Source organism: Lissotriton helveticus, chromosome 6, assembly GCF_964261635.1.
Source record: "Lissotriton helveticus chromosome 6, aLisHel1.1, whole genome shotgun sequence".
Lineage (NCBI taxonomy): Eukaryota > Metazoa > Chordata > Amphibia > Caudata > Salamandridae > Lissotriton > Lissotriton helveticus.
The window spans coordinates 115,414,308-115,433,949 of NC_136067.1; the positions used below are offsets into that span (position 1 = coordinate 115,414,308).

At 47.3% G+C, this 19,642-nt stretch overlaps 1 protein-coding gene across 5 annotated transcripts in view; it reads left to right on the plus strand.

The window, feature by feature from the left end:
- Positions 1-5,970, plus strand: part of LOC144762305 (exportin-5-like) — a 2,106,094-nt gene extending 2,100,124 nt beyond the window's left edge. For all 5 annotated transcript variants that reach the window (XM_078647454.1, XM_078647456.1, XM_078647455.1 and 2 more), the window contains one exon: positions 5,495-5,970. In XM_078647454.1, the coding sequence (XP_078503580.1) occupies positions 5,495-5,671 (177 nt within the window). In that variant the 3' untranslated portion in view covers positions 5,672-5,970. The remainder of the gene's footprint in view (positions 1-5,494) is intronic.
- The last annotated feature ends 13,672 nt before the right edge of the window (positions 5,971-19,642 follow it).

Below are 19,642 nucleotides of genomic sequence, written 5' to 3' on the forward strand. Positions count from 1 at the left end.
ATGCTTAGCACTACCCTCTGATAAGCCTAACTGCTCACCCACACTACCACAAAATAGAGCGTTGTTATTATCTACTTTTGCCTCTGTAAACCAATAAGGGTCTCTCTGACCTCTTTGCACAGTTTACCCCATTGTGGTGCACCATATAGAGAGGTGGGTTTCCTACAATGCCTCAGTGGGACATTCATTTGATTCTCACCTTCCTGATGTGCGCTCCATTTGAACCTGCACAACTGCCCCCTCCAGCTGCTTTCCATCAAAACAGCCTTTTTAGTGGCAATGACTTTTGCTTGGAGGGGGAGTGAATTGCAGGCTCTGTCATCCAAACCTCCTTACCTGACCATCTTCCCCGATAAGTTGGTGTTTCGCACTAGGGCATTCTTCTTACCGAAAGTAGTACCAACCATTCAACGTGGGGCAACCCGTCACTTTGCCCACTTTTTATGCTATGCCGCACCCCTCTAAAGAGGAGGAAGAACTCCAATGTCTGGACCCAAAAAGAACGTTGTCTTTATACCTTGACCGCACTAAAGAGTTCTTCATGGGGTATGCTGGATCAAAAAAAGGTGGTGCGGTGCAGAAGAGGACTATCTTGTGATGGGTCCTCCTCTGCATCAAAATGTGAGACACTTTGGCCAAGAAGCAACCTCCTGAAGGCTTAAGAGCTCATTCCACCAGAGCTTAGGCTGCGACTAACCCTGGGCATCCGATTCGGCTACGCCCACGGAGTAGGCGTAGTGTTGCCTTCTACGCATTTTGCGTAGACAACGTAGCCGGCAACACTACGCCCACTCCGTGTGCATAGCCGAGTCGCAGTAGCGACTCCCCCTCCCCCCAGTGCCTTAAGACCCTAGCGGGTGAGTAGCGCGCTTTACAAATTTGCTGATTGATTGATTGATTAAATCCATCGTTTTTTTGCTCACCATGCCTTTCCAGTTTGAACCAAGCCATATGCAAATCAGTCTTGATCCTGTGCCCCATGGGAACAGTCCAGCCCTCATCAGTCTGGATAGATGTTTTTGCAATTGTCACCCCGAGTGGGACGGGTATGCTCAGACGTGAGTCCTGTGCTCTCCACGCCACTGCAGTCAAGCTATCCTGGCTGAAGACAGCTGACAGCCAGAAAACCGTCCTAGGATGCTTGATTCCGGTCCAGGGAAGACATGGCTTGGCAGTTCGAGCTGGACTGTTCCCATGAGGCACAGGGTCAAGCCTGATTTGCATATAGCCATGTCTGAACTGGGGTGGTGTGGGTGGTGGGGATGCTTCCAAGAAACTGCTGGTAGAACTTTGGACCCTGACTCCCTAACATTCGTATTCTAGAAGGCGAACCCCTATGTCCTACTGCACTGTGATATATTGCATCCTGTGTTTTTTTCAATAGGATAACATTGTGCGTAATTGCGCACATTACCTGCACTTACCTTGCCTATTACTGAAACATATTACATGCTTACCAGTAACTGAAGTTCTTAGTTCAAAATATATATCAAAAGACTTGCTATTTTTTTATAAATCAATATCAACTTCATACTTGAGTTTTTTCTATTTATTGCCTCTGTAAGAACAACAAATGCTTAGCACTACCCTCTGATAAGCCTAACTGCTCACCCACACTACCACAAAATAGAGCGTTGTTATTATCTACTTTTGCCTCTGTAAACCAATAAGGATCTCTCTGACCTCTTTGCACAGTTTACCCCATTGTGGTGCACCATATAGAGAGGTGGGTTTCCTACAATGCCTCAGTGGGACATTCATTTGATTCTCACCTTCCTGATGTGCGCTCCATTTGAACCTGCACAACTGCCCCCTCCAGCTGCTTTCCATCAAAACAGCCTTTTTAGTGGCAATGACTTTTGCTTGGAGGGGGAGTGAATTGCAGGCTCTGTCATCCAAACCTCCTTACCTGACCATCTTCCCCGATAAGTTGGTGTTTCGCACTAGGGCATTCTTCTTACCGAAAGTAGTACCAACCATTCAACGTGGGGCAACCCGTCACTTTGCCCACTTTTTATGCTACGCCGCACCCCTCTAAAGAGGAGGAAGAACTCCAATGTCTGGACCCAAAAAGAACGTTGTCTTTATACCTTGACCGCACTAAAGAGTTCTTCATGGGGTATGCTGGATCAAAAAAAGGTGGTGCGGTGCAGAAGAGGACTATCTTGTGATGGGTCCTCCTCTGCATCAAAATTTGAGACACTTTGGCCAAGAAGCAACCTCCTGAAGGCTTAAGAGCTCATTCCACCAGAGCTTAGGCTGCGACTAACCCTGGGCGTCCGATTCGGCTACGCCCACGGAGTAGGCGTAGTGTTGCCTTCTACGCATTTTGCGTAGACAACGTAGCCGGCAACACTACGCCCACTCCGTGTGCGTAGCCGAGTCGGCCGCCACCCGCTTCCCTCCCGCCCTCCCCTAGATACATTATTTAAGCAGCTAGCCTGAAAAATACAATTAAAAAGCACTTACCTTGTCCGGCGCTCGTCCGGGGCTCCCTCATTGAATAGCGTTGTTTCCTGGATACCAATGCGCATGCGCGGGCGGCCGCGCATGCGCATTTCTCGGGAGAAATGCGCATGCGCGGCCGCATGCGCATTGGTATCCAGGAAACGATGCTATTCAATGAGGGAGCCCCGGACGAGCGCCGGACAAGGTAAGTGCTTTTTAATTGTATTTTTCAGGCTAGCTGCTTAAATAATGAATGTAGGGGAGAGCGGGAGGGAGGTGCGTAGTGGGGCTACGCGGAGTGCGGGAGTGGGCGTAGCTTCTCGCCCTCTCCGCGTAGCTCCGCGGAGCCCCACTACGCCCAGGGTTAGCTGCGACCACAGCATTGCAACGTGGTGTTCCAGTCCTTGACATTTGCCAGGCAGCAACGTGGGGATCTCTGCACAAGTTCACTGAACACTACTTCCTGGAAAGTCAAGGCAGCAGGGACGGGCTTTTTGGCCACTCTGTCCTGCAGGACTTTCTAGTCTGCAGTTCTTTCTCCAGGGAGGGTCTTGCCTGGGTATCTATTTTAAGGTAAAGAATTTGCAGCGAGATGTGTCTGTCAGATGGACAAGTTACTTACCTTCGGTAACACCTTATCTGGTAGAGACATAATCTAGCGGTATCATTTTTTCCGACCCACCCATCCCCCTCGCACTGCGGACAGGTTTTTAGGATCATGGCGGATCCCTTTCAGAGCCCCAGTTGTTCTAAACACACCACTGTTAGTGCACATCATGGGTCCAAGCTCCTGGCATGGAAAGTCATGACAAATAACTGATGTCATCTCGCTGAGGTGGCACCTATCTTGTTGATGCAGACGTCACTTGTCACGCTGACAACACCGACGACGTGTCACGGAGCCGACCAACGCTACCTACTGGTGCGCACGGGTATTGCTCAGGCAAATTTTTCTGGCTCTAGCCTGACACCTGGGATATTCTAAGATAAGGAATTTGTGGCTAGATTATGTCTGTACCAGATAAGGCATTACCGAAGTTAAGTAACTTGTCCTTTGGGTTCTATGGGAAATCAGAGATTAGCTGAGGTGATTCCGATTCCCCGGACTGGCCCCAGAAAGATTTATTTTCAGATCTCTTGGCACCAAGGCCGCCCTTTGATACTTCTACATGTCAAAGAGCACCTTCTTTCCCCATAGCTGCATCAGTTGCTGTATTCCAATATTTGCAATTCAGCCTTTGTGTGTGGGGATATTGATTCAAATGTGATAGTTCCCCTGACAGTGCACATGTTATCCTGGCGATAGAGAAAGTCCTCTGTAAATCTGTGTATTTTAGTCATTGAACCCACTTTGTGAGCTGGTGTTTATCTGGCACCCGAGAGAAATTGGTGGGAACATGCAGACTCCACCGTAAAGAGTGTTACTCTTGGTATTTAACTGAAGTTGGCTGCAGTGTACTGTGACCCCATCAGGATGCTCTTAAAGTAATTGTTGAGGTATCACTTGACCAGCACTTTGTGGATAAACATTGCTACATATAGAAGTGGAAAATGAGTTTTAGCTGTCACTGATGTCAAAAACAGATTTTGAAAAGCCAGGTCACAATAGTGAATGGTTATTGGGGCCATATATAATTAGCTATTCCTGATGGTTATTTTTAACCACCAGATTCCTCTCCATGTGAATAATCCCAGGCACCACAATGGATTTGGCAAATTAGTAATAGCTCGTATGGCTCCATCCTCTGCGCCAGATCCTCCGATGGATATGATGTTAAAGATCCACACAAGGCACCATCCTCCATATTAATGTGAGTTATAATCCTTTTTTCCTGGCCCTTTGAGGCAGAGAAAAGATCAACAATGATCAACTGAAATATTGCAGTGTGCACTAGCCGAACAAATTCGGGACCTTATACCAAAATCCACAATAACTACCCTCAGAATGCAGATGCAGGTGGGTAGGCAATGAAGAATCCGCAGGTAGATGAATTATTCACCAGAAAAATCATTACTGAAGATATGTATAACTTGTTCTTTCGATGGATACTTACACCCGCTGATCCCACACTTCATGAGTAGGTACTCAAGGAGATGGTTTTGCTGAGGAGAGTATCACACCAAACAGTCTTGCAGCATGGACCTGACAAAATGTCCATAAGTGGACTTGTAAATCAAGTCGGAATGCCTAGTGAAGATGTAGATGGAAGCGGTGGCTGGAATATCCCCCAGGATGATAGTTTCGAAGGTAAGTAACTTTATCTTAGAGCTGGCATACATTCTTTACCTGTAGGAATTGTGCCTTACACAACAGGAAGGGCAGTTATGTCAGAGTTGGTTGGACGTGCATCGAATCATGTCATCTGTCTTTTACTTGCTCTTTCTTCTGCACATCTATCTAATTCTGTGCAGTGTTACAGCATTTCATGCTTTGAGAATTTCATTGCGCTTTTCTTAGATTCTTTTCTGGATGGGCGACTGCAGTGGGAGCCTTATACAGAAGAAGCATCTAAGAGAGAACAATTCCATTAGAAGAACCCACCCCTGGTGGGGTCCCTTCACTCCGGATTTATAATATATTGCCATCTTTGCTCAAAATCTTAAACAATTTCATAATGGTTATTCTTTAATCTTGGTGTGTCCAATGGCATGGGTACGTGAGTCGAATTAGCTTCGTAGGTGGAGTGCGGTATGTCTAGTGAGGATAATGCGCTGGTGACACCATGCTCTTTTTGTGAACAGTCTAAAAGTTGTAGATTCAATGAGCATCCTGTGGATATGTCTTCAGATCGAGAATCTAGCAAAGATGACATGCCCTTGAGAAAGTACATTACTAATACATTCTTTCTTTTTAAACAAATGTACATTTTTTGTACAGAGCATTTTTCCAGTGTTTTCATTAAATGTGCATAGATACACTGTAGGGTGTGACCAATTTATATTTAATTGTATTCTACGTTTCAGATGTGAATGAAAGGTAAGTGTTGAAAATCTATGGCCTGCAGTACTCGACATTTAGTATTTGGTTTTCTGCTCCAATGTACAGGTGCAAGTGGATACTCCAGCTCAGCTCTTCAAGAGAGCAGGGCCGCAGCCACCTCGAAAGAGAGGACCGAAGAAGAGCCGCTATGGCGCGGCAGCCAAAGCCCGGAAGAAGTTCAATATGGAAGTAGACCTGCCAGATCTGGCCACACGTCTCGCGTCCCGTCAATCTCAGGAATAGACCAAGAGTGTTTGAGGCAAATGCCAGCTTTTTGTTCCTTCTGCTAGGTTCCTCCTCACGAGTTCTTGTTATTGAGTTCTTCCTATTAGCTCTCTGCTGGACCTAACCTGCAGAAGAAAGAAACCACCACAATGATCCATCATGGCACCATTTGTTTTATTGTTTCTACTGTTCGTTCTGCACCAGTTCAAGTTCTCTCTGGATTTTACTGCTCTCTTTTTTTATCTGCAGAAAAGTAATGTTGCCTTTTGTATGATTCTGTTACTTTGTATATGTAATATAGTTTTGTTATGAAACTATTAAGCGGATTGTCTTCACTCAAAAAAATGTACTCTGCCTTTTAGGATTTCTTACACCCAGGCAGAAATGTTGTAAATATATTGAGTTCAGGACATTTGAGCCCGTTCTGAAGTGCATCCCTTCCAAGTGAGCTTATTGCTTACAGTGGCACATGGACTGCTTCCCCTCATGTATTACAACTTGATGAATCCACGAGGCCAAGTGCTGTATACACCAGGTTCAGTACAGGGATTCTTCTTTTTGCAGTGCCCATGTATTAACTGTTTGAAGGTCTGTCCATACCTTCATTGGTGAAAGATTCACCATGAGTCCACAGAATGCCAACAAAGAGACTATGGCGAGAGATCTGCTGAAAGTAATATGCGATATTCTGTGAAAATCATTATTCTTGTCTAGGACTTACCCAGGTCATGAACTGTGTGTTTTTCTGGTCCACGTGGATTTTTACATACAAAAAACACAGAATGTAAAGCCATTGTATTTGCTCATGAGGACACTTGAAATTTTACAGGTAACCCTTCCTTGAATATAATGTGATTATTGAAACATACTAAATGTATGTGTTTAGCATTTTTCTTGATGTGAAATGTGCTGTGCATACTTAGCACGTGCACCTAGGATAAGAGAGAAATTGGGATGCTGTGGTTATTTTCTAGTAATTTTCGTTTCTCTGAACCTCATTCTTTCTCATCACGACATTACCTTACCTTACAGGGTCTTGTCCTGGATAACGTAAAACTCGAACAGCACATTTGCAAGTAGCAACACACATTTAACACATCTCTTTGTCTTATCTGGCAATTGTTTTGCTTGAGATGCCCAGGTAAGGGCTGATGACAGAGGGGCATATGTATGAGAGTTTTGCCTCATGCTTGCACCACGCAACGTACATGCGTGATGCAAACCTCTAGGTCATATTTTTTAAGCCACCTTACATGGCGTTCAATGCCTTCAAAAATATAGAGTAATTGAACGCATCCTAAGTTGTTGCATTACCTTACTCTGTGCAAGGGAGGCGTTCCATGGTCATTGCGGTGGGTGTTCCCATGCAACTCCCTTGGTTTTTGATTCATTCCTAGAGTTACCAAACCGGATAAAACTTGGGAATGCGCAAAAAACATATGCCATGCCAGGGGAGGCGTAACGAAGAAAGATATGTTTATTTCCCCTGCATTGTGCAGCACACAGAGGAAGAAGCCTCTCAGGATTGTTTTTGTGCAGGAAGGTGTCCCTTCCTCCTCAAAAACAATCGTACCTACAACACAGGGGCCCTTGCACCATGGCACCCGGGTGACTGTGTTGGGGCTAGGCTAACAAAACAACACCAGCACAAGGGAGAGGACAGGAATGCGCCATATTAGATAAATACAGCGCATTCCTGCTCTTTCCCTGTGCTCAAGGGCAGTGCCGCAAGGAGACTTGCTGGGGTTCCCTGCGCCATCAATGTCATACTTATGACCCAGAGTTTACACGTAACGTGATGGAATCCATGACTTTCTCTCTGTAGGTGGCTGGCTTAGTTTATGGTGCACACTTCTTTAACACCTTCAATGCTAAAGGTATTTTTCTCCTGTGCTGCATTCCCATGTTTACCATTGTTCATGACAAGGTCAGCTCGTCATGAGCACAGCTCAACCGTGCCTCATGACGAGCTGAGCTCGTCATGAGCATCGAAAGGGTTAAGTGAAGCACCTTGCACTAGCCCAGACAACCTTTCTAGTGATTTTAGTGGTCTTAGACAACCTTAGAAAGCTCTCTAAGTGGTAGCTGTGGAGAGTAGCCTTCAGGCTTAGTCGAGAAGGAGTGCTAAGCAGTTTGTTATACCAGATCTAATCATGTAGTGTAGGTTAAAAGAAAAAGAACCATACAGGGTATATGTAAAAATTGTTTTATTTACGACACAACATTTACTAACACATTGGTACATCTCTACCTGGAGATATAAATACAGATACACAACAATACTTCATTTGCAAATAGGTAAGTAAGCACAATACACAGTGGTATCCAGGGGGAGACCAAACCATATACTAAACATGCATTTGCAATGCAATAGGTCTCGCCTTTACACGAGTTAGAGCTATTGGCATTGTAAATGAAAATGCCTTTTATTTATGATTTGGTTTTAAAAACATAAATAAAAGGCAGTCATTTACAATGCCAATTGCTTAAACTCACGTAATGCAAGGCCTATTGCATTGCAAAAGCTTGTGAAAGGAGCCACTGATTCGCCCCTCAAGCCACGTGTATTTAGAGGAGTACTTGTCTGCTTCTAGGGGCTACACCAGTGCAGCATAAAAATCTTTTGCTTTTGTTCTATTGAGGTGGTTGGCTGGGCTATCACTGGTGAAACTACAACAGATACTGCTAGGGGAGGTTTGTCAGCTGGTGGGGGGAGGGGGCATGAATGTACCTTTACGGGGGCACCAAATAAAGCAAGACCCTCAAATGTAATCCAACAATGGTCAGAAATGGATATTCTGTTGTTAACAGATAAATGTAGTATATGTTGGTAAATGCCCCATAACAAACCAACTTATGCATAGCAAAAACTAAATCAGCTTCATGTGTGAACCGACCTCGCTCGTGACAACAGAAAAGTGAAAGTTTGAGGTGCTTATCACACCATTTAGTTATACTAATGCTGGCTAGACAACCCTGGGTGTTAGTTGCCTATGCTGTTAGAGAGGGCTGCAGGCTACATGGCCTCTTTCGCTTCTCATGCATGGACACTGGAGACCCAGAACTTGCAAGCTCTGCTCACAACACGTTTTTTTCCCAGCCAAACTTTATTTGTGTAACTAGTGAAATGTTATTAATGAAAGTGAAAGAAAGGTATGCTATATTTTATGACTTCCCTCTTCTGGACATGAATATAGGAGGTCTTCGAGGTGCGATAGGTGAGTAGTAGCTCTTAATTGCCTGGTTTTAAACATTTTAACACATTGCTATTGAAGATTAATAGAGTGAATAAGTGTGCCCCGGTGTGGGCATATGGAGCAGGGTTCTTTCTTTTTAGGGGCCATGTGGTCACTGTCTCCACTTCAATGACAGGTAACCCTTGCTGTCCACAGGGCGGAGGTGGGAGGGGGCTATCTGGGCACCTGCTTGTCGGAAATGACATTTGTAGAGATTTGTCCCTTCAGCAGATGATCAAAGGCTGTGCAGACAAATGAACCGCTCTTGCACGCCCCTTTCTAGAAATAGTCATATGATGTATTTTCTAGCAAACTGCGACCACTAAAAAAGGAAACCTCCTCCACAACGAAGTAGAAATACTTTGCACAATAAACAGAGTATTGAAGGAGGTGATGAAATTCCTGCTGGTGCCAGGTTCTGGCTGGGTCGTTCATGGAAACGTCCAAACACCTCTGACCCGGCTTACGATCTGCAGCTCTTGTTACACACATTATGGAGTAGAACCACAAACATTTAAATCCAGTTGTTCTTCTGTAGTTATTACAAATTAAAGTTATGAGAATAATGACCGTATAAAATACCTGCGACTCGTAGAATGTAAACTGACGTCGGGGAAAGCTGTTTATCACAATGCAGCGTTTTCAACAAGGTTAAATACATATACTTTCCGGAGGCTGCAGAGGTAACAAGCCTCTGCAGTCACTCCTCACTTCCTGAAAATTGTGACTTGAAGAAACGGTTCACAACATCTCTTTCCTTCTTTCAATTTGTTGCTTCCCTCTGAAATGGATCCAAAAAAGAACCAGCGCGCGCCTCGCGCTGAAAGTTAAAAAAACAAGCGTGCACCTAAAATAATGGTGCCAAACGTTCAAACGTTTCCCTTGCGGGAGCGAACCAGGGGCACCATGTGTTTGTAAGTTAATTGCAAACATATGGTGTCAAGCTCGCTCCCGCAAGGGAATTGCCAAACATGCACGCGTTGCCATTGAAGGCAATGGAACGCGTGCACGTTTTTATGACAAAAACCGAAGCGATTGCTAAAGGTCTTTTGCCTAGGCAGCGCATGCGCGCTGCTAGGCAAGACCTAAAAAGTGGAATGCAAAGTGCTACCAAAGTCGGGACTTGGAGCAGGCGACTCCGAAGAGCTGGGGACACAAGGAGCTACCCCAAGGTAATAATACAGGAAGGCCACGGAGGCTGTGAGCAGAGTGGAATCACAGCTGTCTACTCAATGGAAGTCAACAGTAAAGCTGTGGTTGCAGTTTTCAGGAAGAAGGACCCTCCACAGTGGACCATGAAGAAACCCAGTGGAAGATAGAAGGTTGTAGTCACCCCACCTATGGATACTCCAGGAACCAGAATACCTACACCAGGGAAGCCGGGTGCATAGGTCCAAAGTGATGTCGAAAACCGCTGTAGACAACAATGGAGGTCTTCATTAACGATTCCGCTGGCGAAGACTGTGCAAGAGTCTGGTGGAACCTAAGGGTGGATTGTTGAGGAGAAGAATCTGCAAGCAGAGGGGACCAGGAGGCATGGAGGAGCAATGCCCACCGATGTCGGAAGATGCAGTAGTGATGACGGTGACCTTGTCGCTGCAGCTGTGAGGACCAGGCAATGCTGAGGAAGACCAGGAGCCATGCATAAGCTGTCCCACCTTGGAAGTCGAGAACCATGGGGTCGGTGTCTGGCGGGGGCACCAAAAAGCCTTGGCAGCTGCAACATGCTTGGAAAGCGAAGAAGGAGCGAAGTTGGGACCAGTAAAGTCCAAGGGACTTACCGCAAGCAGGGGAATTAGAGCAGGCCCGGAAAAAGCAAAGGAGCCCCCTGAAGCAGGAGAAGATCCTCTAGAGGACCCACAGACCGAAGGTACAGGAGTGGCAAGAGGACCTCGAGCAGATCACCAAAGATGAAGGCCCACGGTGCAGAGGATACAGTGAGGACAAATATCTTGGCTGGAAGAGATGCTGGAGGCTGGAGCATTTTGTAGCCCAAAGATCTCTGGAATGCAGAGCCAACAAGCCTTGGCAACGGCAATTGACGTGCTGCACAGGGGTTCGGTCCCAGTGGTTCTGCCGAGGGATACTAGCCTCAAAATTGCTGAGAGGACAGGCCAGGCCTTGAGGGAGTTGCAGAACCACCACCTCCATTGCTGAACCTTTTGAAAGTCCGTAGGACATCAGGACCAGCAGACCGGTCAATTTAGTTGTGGTGCCTGCAGAGGAGTGACTCTTTCACTCAAAGGGAGATTACTTCGGGTTTCCTTGATGCCCACAGGTCTGTTGAAGATCCTGGAAGAAGCACTGATAAAGATGACGAAGAAGTCTTGCAGAACAGCGAGACAAGGAGCAGCAGGAGTCTTTCTTGATGCAGTCTCGCTTCCAAGGACAGTCTAAGTGTCCAAACGCTTGAAGAATGACGCAATTTCAGGCTTGAGTCTTGTTCCACAATGAATCTGAAGAGCTGCCCACAGGTAAGCCCTTACGTAACCTAGGGAAAGGGTTGGAACAACATGGGGGTCCCTACCAGGGGAGGGGCTGGAGAGAGGGAAGGACACTCCCATGTCTTTTGTCCAGTTTCACGCCACAGCGGGAGTCAAGGGCTCCCAGAACTGGTTCCAAATGGCGTATGCAAGGAGGGCACCATATTTGCCCTTCAAAGCAGTCTGGTGGCACTGGTAAGCGCCAAAACCCCAGCCCAATACACTAAGTCCAGTCTGGGACGTGGTTACACCTACCTGCTACATGAAACATATTGTTCTACCTTCCCCTGCTCAAGCTTGGCTCAGCAGCTGGAAGGCAGAATCGTGTCTGTGGTCAGCAGCAGCACTAGCATGGTGTCAGACCCTGAAAGGCTGTAACCGGGAGTACATGAGATCATACTTCCAACACTGGAACCAGTGTTGGGGTAGGACTCCAAAATGTTTGACACAAAACATGACCGGGTTCAGTGCAACCACTATACTGTTAGATATCTCTTAACAACTGATGTCCACTATATGCGAAATAAAAGGGCTGACCACACCTACAAAGCCTGGAGAATCAACTCCGGTTTTTGTAGGGACTTGCAAGTATATATCAGTAGCCAATTTTGGATGTACAGAAGTACTTATCAAGGCCAAATTTAGGAAGAAAGCACAGTGACTGGGGTCCTGGTTAGCAGGATCTCAGTTAGAATAGTCAACAAGCATTTACAATGCAATAGGTCTCGTAGTGACAATGTTTAGAGCTATTATTATTGTAAATGATATACTTTTTTATAATGTTGTTCTTTTCTAAAAAGTATACAGTATATATTAGTAATTATGCACCATCGGAATTTAGATAAATTAGTGCCTGATAAGTGAAAGTAAAGCGATAGGGAGCCAGCGATATGGAGACTGACAGGTCGCGGTGACAGAGAGGCAGGGAGGTACGCGCGTGTGTGTGTGTGGGGGGGGGGGGGGTCCTCGCCGGGGAGAAAGGTATAACGTGAAGAAAGTGTGACCAGAGGGAGATCACAGGAGAGTATGTGTGTGTAGGTGGTGTGGAGTGATGTAGATAAAGAGAGGGGGTACGGATGTGCACCGGTAGAGAGCTGTGATGTGCGGTTGGAGGGAGGTGGTGAAGAGCGAGGCGGGGTGAGGGCTGAGTGGGAGGCCGAGGGTAAGGGCGAATGGAGGTAGATGGAGAGAAAGTATCGCAGTGCAGATGGAGAGGAGGGAAACTAGGTGGGCAAAGAAAGAGAAGAACAGTGGAGGGAGGAGAGCTAAGGTGAGGGTAACTGGTGCTGCAGGAGTGGACGGGAGCTGGTAGAGAGGAGGGGCTTCAGGGGGAGGAATGTTCCTGGTGGAGTAGAGGATGTGCCTGTTTCAAGGCAGAAAGGAACAGGTGGAGGGTGCAGCAGGTGGAGAAGAGGGGCTTCAGACGGAGCAGCGTTACAGGTGGAGTAGCGGGGATTCACTTGTTGGGAGTCAGAAGGAAGCAGGTGGAGAGATGGGGGGTGCAGTGTGCAGGTGGAGGGATGGAAGGGTGAAGGGTGCAGGTGGAGTGATAGAGGGGTAGAGTGTGCAGGAGTAGGGGAGAGTGCCGGTGGGTGGGAACAGGTCAATTAGGGGGAGAGGCGGACTAGAGGCTAGGGCAGATGTTGAGAAGTGGGAAGGTACGGGTGGAAGGGGTTGTTTGGGTGGAGCAGGTATACGGGTGAAGTAGACAAATGTGCTGGTGAGGGGACTCAGGTGGAGCGGGGGTGCACATGGAGTAGAGAGAGTACAGGGTGAGGAACGTAGGCAAATAGGTGGAGGGCGGATAGGGAGCAGACACAGGTGGAGGAGAGACCAGATCAAGCTAAAGTAAAGGTAGTGGTAAAGTGAAGGAAGCTGTGCAGGAGAAGAGTGAGGGTGGCAGGGGTGTGTGTGTGTGTGTGTGTGTGGGTATGCACAGACAGCATGTAACTGACAGGCCAAAGTAACATCAAGCAAAAGGATGGAGATCAGAACAAGCACACTGTAGCTGGATGAAAATCTGTTTGACCATCAGCTTTCAGTTTAAAAATATTTTCTCTCAATTGATTAGTTTTCCATACAGTTTCCGGTGATTGTAGTAGAATCAAGCCCTTCTTTTTCTGACAATTGGATGTAGAGTACCGAGCAGAGTGACAAGTAAGGAAGCCTTAAGAAGCATTGGCAAAGCCAATAGGTGGCAGTATAAAGCGAAGGGCTTTTGGCTTTGCGTATTCTTTTTTTCAATGAAATTCATGCATGTGCACACATGGTCTACAATGTTAGGATGGGTTTCTATCAAAGAAACTCCATTTCAAGATGGCCTCTGATGCACACATATGCATTGTAATGCACATTGTCTATTTCCTGTACAAATTTAACATCACAGTCTGCCTTGTTACACTGGCAAATTGAAATAAAATAGAGCATAATGCAAGTCAGGCAAATTGCGAAAAATTAAACGACCAACCAAGCAGCTGGCCCCTGATAATATAAATAAGTAAATAAATAAAAAAATTCAACACAGTTTTGGAAGCGGGAAGGAGACTGCGGTGAACATCACATAGGGGAAAAGGGAGGAAAATAGATAAAGCGATCCAGTAGTTCTTTGCAGCTGCCAGGCTCTCATAAAAAATAAAAATAATAAACATTTTAAAAAAATGTATGGGGAGCATGGGAAAGCAAGAGGGGTGAAGAGGACGCATTCGGGGGTGGGAAGAATAACGAAGCAAGGAACCAATGCTCCTGGGAGGACAAGCACCAAAACAGAGAGGAAAGGCAAAGGATCAGGGAAGACAGAAAACAAGACTTGCCAGGCTCAAAGTGTCTCCTTTTGGCTCCCAAACCAAACGTATTGTCTTTGTCAGAGAATTTTGCCGATACTATTTAGCATCGGTAAAGAGCGGAGAAACAATGCTTTTCATGCCAATACGGACAAGAAGTGGTAACAACAGCAACAGAACATCTATCCGAATGCATTATCGCGCATGCTCACGTATGTGTCATGAAGCAGCAGCAATATTGTAATAAGGTGTTATGGAGCTGTAACTTAACAAAACAAACAGTGTGGCAAAGTTATTTCCTTTTTTTGAAAGGACCGGACCGGCTGTAAAGTGCAGTTTCCCGGCTCTTCAACAATATATATTTTTTTAAAGATGGATTGGGGCGGGAACAGCAATGCTGGATCAGCAGGGGAATGGTGTACACGAAGACAAGCAGCAGGAGCAAAAGGGGGGGGGGGGAGCAACAGAAAATGCCCCCAGAATCCCGCCGCGGCCTCACCGGAAGTCAGGCAAGGTCGCCTGTGACGGGGGCGGGCCACGTCCGGACCGGAAGAGGAGGCAGGCGGAGTCAATGCGTCTCGCGCCCCGGGGCTCCTGTGAGCGGTGGAGAGCCCCGGGGCCGCGCCAGCAGGAGGTTGCGCGCCGCCTGCTGAGAGCAGAGTCCCCCGAGATTGGCCAGGTAAGTTCAAGAGGGCTGGGGGGGCTTGGTGCACTTGTGTGTGTGTATGCTCGTGTGTGTATGTATGTGTGCGACGGTGACGGCGGCGGGGAGGGGGGAGTGGAGGGGGGGCCTTGGTGCACTTGTGTGTGTCTGTGTATGTGTGGGGGGGGTGTCTCTGTATGTATGTGCGTGCGTGCATGGGTGCTTGTGTGTGTGTCTGTGTGTATGCGTGTGTGGTGTTTCGAGCTTCCCAGGCCACAGCGCGCGTTCGCGTGTGTGTGGCAGTTTCAAATCGCCATGCGCGTGGCCAGGATTGTCTCCTGGGAAGCAGACACGGCAGCAATAGGTTCTCGGCGGAGACGCGCTTCCGCGCGGCTAGCCGAGACCTAAAAATACTGACATCAGGCAAACTGTAGGGGGGTAACCATGCTAGAAGGATCCTACCTTCCTACGCATACTTCTGATGGATACATCTGCCTGTGGATTCCTTACCTTATGAATATCCCCTGCACCAGCATTCCGCGGAACTTTTTCCTAGCTCTCCACACCGACAAGGTCGTCACAATGCCATGGCTCCGGACGCGGCTCCGCATGACGCCACTGGAGCCATAAGAGGACCTCGTCGGCGTGATTATGTCAGTTCCCTTTTTTTCCACGCTGTCGACGCTAACGTTTTTTTCTGGGACTCTCCATACTTTCGACTGGATACTTTGTATTTCGTTATTATCTATTTCTCTTTTGACATGTCTGCCCGAGGAAGTCAGGCTTTAAGCCCGGTAAGGAATTCAGGGGTCATATGTCAATTACTGACCCGCATGAGGATTGTCTTTGGTGTTTATCTTCTGACCACGATGTCGAGGGATGTTCTTCATGCAGGAAGATGAATCCAAAGGCTCTGAAGGAACAAGAAACCAAGCTGTATATGGCCAAGGCAAGAAAAGAAAAATGGGTCGGAAAAGGTCAAAGTCCAAGTCATCAACGTCGCATGACTCCAAGAAGAAAAGGAGACATGCTTCTCGACACCAATCTTTGAAGGCTGTGGTGTCGGGGTCGCCTTCTCCTGCTCCTCGACGTCGAGAAAAGGACTTTGTTTCCCCTTCACCTTCACTGTCTCCTCAGGTGACTCCAGCTCATTCTCCATCATACAAAGGAACTCTGGAGCAGACATCGATGCCAAGATTCTCACCAACTCAAGAAGGTGTGTCGAATCCGAATGATACAGAGGTTCCTTCGGCTCCGGGAGCTCCACCTGTGACTCCAGTGGCTCTGACTCCAGAGGTACCTCGTTCGTATCTCAAACAGGCTCCATATAATCAGTTTCCGACACCAGTTTCGGATCCGTCACATTTTCTGAATGCGATGTATGGCATGTTTGCCAGGGCCTCGCACCCTTCTGGTGCACCTTCGGGTCCCATGGGTCCTATGGCATTTAGTTTGGGTGTGCCTCATCAGTATCCTCAGGCCCCCTTTGTGCCATTCATGCCAGCGATGCCGTCCTGGCACTTTCCAGCTCCGAGGATGTCGACGCCGTATGGTCACTCCCAGGCTCCTTCCCGTGAAGCCTCTCGAATTCGATCAGCGCCGACTACCGCAGTGGATCCTCCTTCTATGCCGCTCCCGGAGCTGGCGCCGCCGACGCCGCAACTGAAGATGCGCTTGAGGAAGGAAGCGCAGAGATTATTGGAGGAGGAGCAGTACCAGGCTGAAGAGAGGGAGGAAAAGAGAAGTGTATGATACAGAAGATGTGTTTGAGGACTTGTGTGAGGCAAGTGGACTTGACACTTCTCCAGAGTGGGACTTTGCTTCTCAGAAGACTTCCCCCTTGAAGGATGTTGCTCCTTATCATACTTTTATTAGGAAGGCTGCAGAGCTTTTGGATTTGCAGCTTCCTATGGTATCAGCCTAATCTTATCACAGAAGTGCTTCATTCTCCGTGCTCGGTGATTGAACCACTTTTACCCTTTAATGATGCACCGACTGAGCCAGTCCTCGATGTGTGGCGCAACCTTCTTTCGGCTCCTGTGGTTTCAAGGTCAGTTTCAAGAAGATATAGACCTGCTCCTGGAGATCCGGTGTTCCATCTCACCCCTCTCCTGAGAGTCTGGTGGTGCAGGCTTCTTGTTCGAAGCAATCTACAGGGGCTTTTTCCGCAGGCTCTGGCCAACAGGGAGTCCAAAAAGTTGGAAAAGTCTGCGAAGAAGGTCTTATCTTAAGCTAGCATGGCACTGAAATCTACCAACGCCACTTGTCTCTTGGGCAGGTATATTCATGCCGTAATTGACTCTGCTAAACAGCTTCTTTATAAGTTGTCTGAGGAGGACAGGGGGAATCTGAGTGAGGTGTTGGTGGATTCTCAAGCTGCAGCTCGCCAGGTCATCCAGTCTGGCCTGGATACAGTGGATTCTGTCGCGAGGGTGATGGGTTTATCCTTGCAACAAGGAGACATGCTTGGTTAAGATCTTCAGGGTTCTCTCCTGATGTGCAGACTGCTCTTGATATGCCCTTTGATGGGTCTAGACTTTTTGGTGAAAAGGTGGACTCTGCCCTGCAAAGATTTAAGGACAGTAAGGCAACGGCAAGGTCTTCGGGTCTGCAGACTCAGGCAAGAGGTTATGTGTATAAACGATACCGTGGCTTTGGGAAGTCTTCCTTTTGAAGTTTCAGACAGCAACAGCAACAAAACCCCTTGTATAAGAGCTACAGGGGTAAAGGCATAGGTCGCCTTCGTGGATCTGGGCATCAGCCTTCTTCTTCCTCCTCTACCTCCCCAAACCCTCCTGGTAATGCAGGAAAGCAGCCCTAGAACCGCCATCCTGGATAATGTAGGTCCCCTGGGAGGCTGACTTACCCATTTTCTACAAGATTGGAAGTTGATCACTTCGGACCTTTTGGTTTTAGATCTGGTAGAAAATGGGTACGCCCTTCCCTTCAGGGAATTCCCTACTCCTTACCCTCCTTGCCAAGGGTGTTGCACTGAGGATCATTTACTTCTCCTTCAGAAGGAGGTTCTTGCTCTGTTACAAAAAGGTGCGGTAGAGGTGGTTCCGGAGCAGGAAAGGGGTCAGGGATGCTACCCTCTGTATTTCCTAATTCCCAAGAAGGCTGGCAGGTTACGTCCTATCCTGCACCTCAGAGTTTTGAATCTGTTTCTCAAGCAGGAGAGATTCAAGATGCTTACCCTAGCGCACGGTATCCAGGCGCTGCAGCAATAGGACTCAATGGTGTCCATCGACTTACAGGATGCGTATTTTCACATCCCAATCCTGAAGTTGCACAGGAAGTATCTCTGGTTTACGGTTGGGTCACAACACTACGAGTCTTCACAAAGGTGATGGCAGTGGTGGCTGCCCATCTCAGGAGGTCGGGGATACCGGTTTTCCCCTACCTGGATGACTGGCTTCTGAAAGCAGAGTCACCGGAGATGGTGCGTCATCATCTGCAGGTAACAACACAGCTGTTGTACAGATTGGGTTTTTCAATAAATGTACTGAAGTCTCACCTAATGCCCTCACAGCGCAACCTGTTCATAGGGACAGTACTGGATAACACTGTGTGTCGAGCTTTCCTGCCTCCACAAAGGATTCTCGACATTCAAGAAATGATTCCCTTGTTTTACAATGGAGCGGTTGTTCCAGTTCTGAAGGTCCATCACCTGCTCGATCTGTCCGCTTCCTGCATTCTGTTGGTCAACCATGCACGCTGGTACATGAGGGCGCTTCAGTGGTGCCTCCATAGGCAGTCGTATCAGCACAACGGGGATCTCAGGGAGTCAATCAGGATCTCCAGAGAAGCTGCAGTGGATCTGTCTTGGTGAAGTCTGGAGGGCAATCTGTCTCTAGGAAAGCCCTCCCATCCTACTCCTTCAGTGACCACAGTGATTACAGATGCCTCCACTCTGGGGTGGGGAGCTCTTCTGGGGGACCTGGAGATCAAGGGTCTTTGGTCTCCAGAGGAAAGATTGCTTCATAAGAATCTTCTGGAATTATGGGCAATACGTTCTGGCGCTCAAGGCCTTTCTCCCTTCCCTTCGCAGTCAGTCGGTTCAAATCCTGATGGACAACACTGCCGCGATGTGGTACGTCAACAAGCAGGGAGGAGTAGGGTTGTACCACCTTTGCAGAGAGGCTTTGCGACTCTGGTCCTGGGCTCAGGACCATCATATTATCGGCCAGGCAACACTCCACCAAGTCTAACTACTCCTACAGGTGGTCTAAATTTGTTAAATGGTGTGGAGAGAGATATGTTGATCCCTTAAAAGCTCATCTTTCTGATGTTCTTTGTTTTTCGCTTCATTTGGCCCAGCAGGGTTGTGCTGTGGCTACTGTTAAAAGGTATTTGTCGGCTTTATCTGCATTTCTTTGTTGACTGATCAGCCGTCACTTTTTAAGTCTCCAATAGTTTTAAGGTTCATTAAGGGGCTTACAAACATGTTTCTGCCCACTCCTTTTATTATGCCACAGTGGGATTTAAATCTAGTGTTAACTTATTTATTTATTTATTTTTAAATTGTGTTTATTGACATTTCAATGAGAAAGGAACAATAAAGAGTACAAACATTGACAAAGAATAGACAATCAGTTACAGCAGAGTGAGAAACAATACAGTACGGTCCGTGTGCCATATCAATCCCAACATTGAGCACCATCATTGTGCGGAAATAGCCCCTCTTCGCACTTCACATCACCCCGATACCTGTGGGGTACAAACAAGCAATCAAAAAGAAATCAAGAAGACACCGCCCCCACAAAATCTAGTGTTAACTTTTTTAATGGGTCCCACGTTTGAACCTATGTATAGTTGTCCTTTGAGACTGCTTATATTCAAGACGG